At 31.0% G+C, this 5,000-nt stretch overlaps 1 protein-coding gene across 5 annotated transcripts in view; it reads left to right on the forward strand.

The window, feature by feature from the left end:
• LOC137641426 (mucolipin-3-like) overlaps positions 1 to 5,000 on the forward strand; it is a 31,783-nt gene that overhangs the window by 7,664 nt on the left and 19,119 nt on the right. For all 5 annotated transcript variants that reach the window (XM_068373963.1, XM_068373961.1, XM_068373962.1 and 2 more), the window contains exons 3-4: positions 3,310 to 3,409; positions 4,448 to 4,639. In XM_068373963.1, the coding sequence (XP_068230064.1) occupies positions 3,310 to 3,409; positions 4,448 to 4,639 (292 nt within the window). The remainder of the gene's footprint in view (positions 1 to 3,309; positions 3,410 to 4,447; positions 4,640 to 5,000) is intronic.

Below are 5,000 nucleotides of genomic sequence, written 5' to 3' on the forward strand. Positions count from 1 at the left end.
CTCTCTCTAGAATATGTTGCCTTTCTCTTCATCATCTAAAGGTAGTCTCTCTCTCTCTCTCTCTCTCTCTCTCTAGAATATGTTGTCTTTCTCTTCATCATCTAAAGGTAGTCTCTCTCTCTCTCTCTCTCTCTCTCTCTTTCTCTCTCTCTCTCTCTCTCTCTCTCTCTAGAATATGTTGTCTTTCTCTTCATCACCTAAAGGTAGTCTCTCTCTCTCTCTCTCTCTCTCTCTCTCTCTCTATAGAATATGTTGTCTTTCTCTTCATCACCTAAAGGTAGTCTCTCTCTCTCTCTCTCTCTCTCTCTCTCTCTCTCTAGAATATAATGTCTTCCTCTTCATCACCTAAAGGTAGTTTCTCTCTCTCTCTCTCTCTCTCTCTCTCTCTCTCTCGAATATGTTGTCTTTTTCTTCATCACCTAAAGGTAGTTGCTCTCTCTCTCTCTCTCTCTCTCTCTCTCTCTCTCGAATATGATGTCTTCCTCTTCATCACCTAAAGGTAGTCTCTCTCTCTCTCTCTCTCTCTCTCTCTAGAATATGATGTCTTCCTGTTCATCACCTAAAGGTAGTTTCTCTCTCTCTCTCTCTCTCTCTCTCTCTCTCTCAATGGCAAAACTTTATCCTTATTCAAAGTCAGGGAATTTATTTCCCCAAAAAATGAAAACGCAGTCCCAAATTTCCCTTTTCCATCAAGAATAAAATGTCGCTTCAGAGAGATTTAATTGGATGTTGTCTCTGTATATGTTTTCACTATTCTCTTTTTTTCTATTTTTTTTCAATCTAGTTTTTCTTTTGTCGTCAAAACGTTATTTGTGGGATTCATAGTTTTTTTTATAACTTTTTTTTTCATTCTCTCCCTCCGGTTATCCTCTCTGTCTGTTTGTCTCTTTATCTGTTTCTTTGATTGATTGCTTTTATTTTGCTTTTGTCTTAATTTGTGAGTTTATAGATTTTTATAACCTATTTCTTCCTCTCGCTTCGTTTATCTTCTCTGTCTCTTTGACTGTCTATCCGTCTCTTTTTTTGATTGGTCTCTTTTGTCTATTTTTTCCTTTCTATCAATTCCCTTATTCGTTTTTCTCTTTCCTTAACCCCGATTATTTCTCTCCCCCATTTTTTCTTTCCTTCCGCCTTTGAAGGTCTTCTCCTTTTTAATCTTACTTAAGAAAATATCTATCTTTCTATTTCTCCTTATTTTCTTTTTCTCTCTTTTCTTCTTGGACGTAAAGACACGCAGTATGGAAAGCGGAGGATCACAATATGGCAACATCTATAGAAGCTCAATGCCATGTTTGACCTTGAGTCTTTTTTTAGTTTGAATATAAAATTTCTGTACGTTTTAATTTCATTTACAACCTTTTGATCATATTTTGGATTTCATAATTTGATTTTCTCACTGATTTGAAGTTTAAATTTTCCGATTTTCTGAAAATATTTTTATTTATAATTGTATTTCCATTTATCATTACCAAATCTTTATTTGCTTACAAATATCTTTACTTTATTTATTTCTCTCATATTTCTGAATTTCCAGTCTTTCATATTTCATAATTCTATTTCCATTTATAATTACCAAGTATGTATTTATTTACAAATTTCTTTATTTTGCTTTCTTCCGCATATGTTTTAAAATTCCAATCTTTCCATAACATTCTATAATATTATTTATATGTATCATTACCTAGTCTGTCATTGTTTACAAATTAATTTCTTTTCTTCCTCACATATTCTTAAATTTCCAGTCTTTCATATTTCATAATTGTATTTCCATTCATAGTTACCAAATCTGTCTTTCTTTTCTTCTTCACATATTCTTAAATTTCCAATCTTTCATATTTCATAATTGTATTTCCCTTCATTCTTATAAAATCTGTCTTTCTTTTCTTCCTCACATATTCTTAAATTTCCAATTTTTCATATTTCATAATTGCATTTCCATTTATCATTACGAAGTCTGTCATTGTTTACAAATATTTTTACTCTCTTTTCTTCCTCACATATTCTTAAATTTCCAATCTTTTCATAACTCTCTAATTCTATTTCCAAGTTTATCTTTGTTTACAAATCTCACATATTCTTAAATTTCCAATCTTTTCATAACATTCTCTAATTCTATTTCCAAGTCTGTCCCCGTTTACCAATGTTACATATTCTTAAATTTCCAATCTTTTCACAACATTCTCTAATTCTATTTCCAAGTCTGTCTTTGTTTACCAATCTCACATATTCTTAAATTCCCAATCTTTTCATAACATTCTCTAATTCTATTTCCAAGTCTGTCTTTGTTTACCAATCTCACATATTCTTAAATTTCCAATCTTTTCATAACATTCTCAATTCTATTTCCAAGTCTGTCTTTGTTTACCAATCTCACATATTCTTAAATTTCCAATCTTTTCATAATATCCTCTAATTCTATTACCAAGTTTGTCTTTGTTCACCAATCTCACATATTCTTAAATTTCCAATCTTTTCATAACATTCTTTTAATTCTATTTCCAAGTCTGTCTTTGTTTACCAATCTTACATATTCTTAAATTTCCAATCGTTTCATAACATTCTCTAATTCTATTTCCAAGTCTGTCTTTGTTTACCAATCTCACATATTCTTAAATTCCCAATCTTTTCATAACATTCTCTAATTCTATTTCCAAGTCTGTCTTTGTTTACCAATCTCACATATTCTTAAATTTCCAATCTTTTCATAACATTCTCAATTCTATTTCCAAGTCTGTCTTTGTTTACCAATCTCACATATTCTTAAATTTCCAATCTTTTCATAATATCCTCTAATTCTATTACCAAGTTTGTCTTTGTTCACCAATCTCACATATTCTTAAATTTCCAATCTTTTCATAATATCCTCTAATTCTATTACCAAGTTTGTCTTTGTTCACCAATCTCACATATTCTTAAATTTCCAATCTTTTCATAACATTCTTTTAATTCTATTTCCAAGTCTGTCTTTGTTTACCAATCTTACATATTCTTAAATTTCCAATCGTTTCATAACATTCTCTAATTCTATTTCCAAGTTTGTCTCTGTTTACCAATCTCACATATTCTTAAATTTCCAATTTTTTCATAACATTCTCTAATTCTATTTCCAAGTCTGTCTTTGTTTACCAATCTCACATATTCTTAAATTTCCAATCTTTTAACAACATTCTCTAATTCTATTTCCAAGTCTGTCTCTGTTTACCAATCTCACATATTCTTAAAATTGCAATCTTTTCATAACTCTCTAATTCTATTTCCAAGTCTGTCTTTGTTTATAAATATCTTCTTCTTCATCTTCTTCTTCTTCAGATACTTCTTCATGAATCCAATCCAGAAATGGGACTTCCGAAGGAGGTTCCCGTGGAAACTTTTGGTTCAGATCCTCAAGTTGATTCTAGTTACTGCTGAGGTAAGCAAATGTGCATTTATGAAGACATACATAGTACGTATATTTTTTTGGATTTTCTTTTCAAAAAAATTTTTAATCTTATAGAAATACATGGGGGAAAATGTAGGAAAACAGTTTAATGTTGATAAAAACATAATAAAGAATGAAAAATCAAGTAGATTTTTTCCATTTTCTTTTCCAAAAAAGTTTTAATCTTATAGAAATACATAATGTGAAGATGTAGGAAAATAGTTTAATGTTGATAAAGAAAATAAAGAATGAAAAATTAAGTAGATTTTTTCCTTTTTCTTTTCCTAAAACAGTTTTAATCTTATAGAAATACATAATGTGAAGTTGTAGGAAGACAGTTTAATGTTGATAAAAACATAATTTTCTTTTCCAAAAAAGTTTAATGTTATAAGAAATACATAGTGTGATGTGGAATAGCAGTTTAGTATTGATTGAAAAGAATAATAAAGAAGTAAGTATTATTATAAGTTTTCTCTTCTAAAAACAGTGTATATACTAGAAAAGCACTCTGAGAGTGCAGACATCCGCCACGGCAGCTTATTCCTCGAAACCCCCTTGTCTTAACCAGAATCAATATAGTCCGTAGGCGTATTTTTCGGTCGACCTTTTGCTCGATCTTGACCTTCACCTTTGACCTAGGACTTTCAAAATGGAGTCACTTCCACGTCTCAACATAACAATTAATCCCTGAAAGTTTCAATACTCTATGAGTAAAATTCTGGTCAGAATAATAATAATAATAATAATAATAATAATAATAATAATAATAATAATAATAATAATAATAATAATAATAATAATAATAATAATAATAATAATAATAATAATGATGATGATGATGAAGATAATAATAATAATAATAATAATAATAATAATAATAATAATAATAAACAGACAAACGGACAAGCTTACAAACAGACAAACAGGGCGAAAACGTAACCTCCTCCCAACTTCGTAGGTGGAGGTAAAAATACACATGAAGACGTAAATATATTTTTTTTATTTTTCATATTTTTCTTTACTTTCCAGCTCGTAATGTTCGCTAAGGATGTTGGCTTCCACCACGGCTACCACAGTGACACAACCACCACGCTTTCCAACCTGTTCCTCAAAGGATGGGATACAACTCACGAGATCCTATCGTATCCTCCAAGCCGGGGTCCTATGGCTGTGTACAGGCAATCGGAGTTCTACGATTATATGGATTTTGCCATCCTCAATGTAAGTGGTTGGATCATTGGTACAGGTTCCAACAAAGGTCAATTTAAAGCTCGAACGTTGATCCATTGTTCTCTAGTCTTGGGTAGTGCCATATCCTCTATACCATGGTCTTCCACTGTCTTCGGGTAAAGTTCTCTTGCCTGAGGACACACTCGGGCAAGCTATTTTATTCTATTTCTCTCCCTCTTCGTTTTTTTCTTTTAAGTTACAATAGTGACACTTTTGAGTAATTACTCAATTTTTTATTAAGTATATTTTGAATATACAGTTTATCAAATGTACGATGACATCACGAACTTCTGTTTATGTACGCTGGCATCGCGAATTCTGTTTGGTTGACTATGTTGACACGTCAGTTCCA

Source organism: Palaemon carinicauda, chromosome 5 (genome assembly GCF_036898095.1).
Source record: "Palaemon carinicauda isolate YSFRI2023 chromosome 5, ASM3689809v2, whole genome shotgun sequence".
In the NCBI taxonomy this organism is placed as follows: Eukaryota; Metazoa; Arthropoda; class Malacostraca; order Decapoda; family Palaemonidae; genus Palaemon; species Palaemon carinicauda.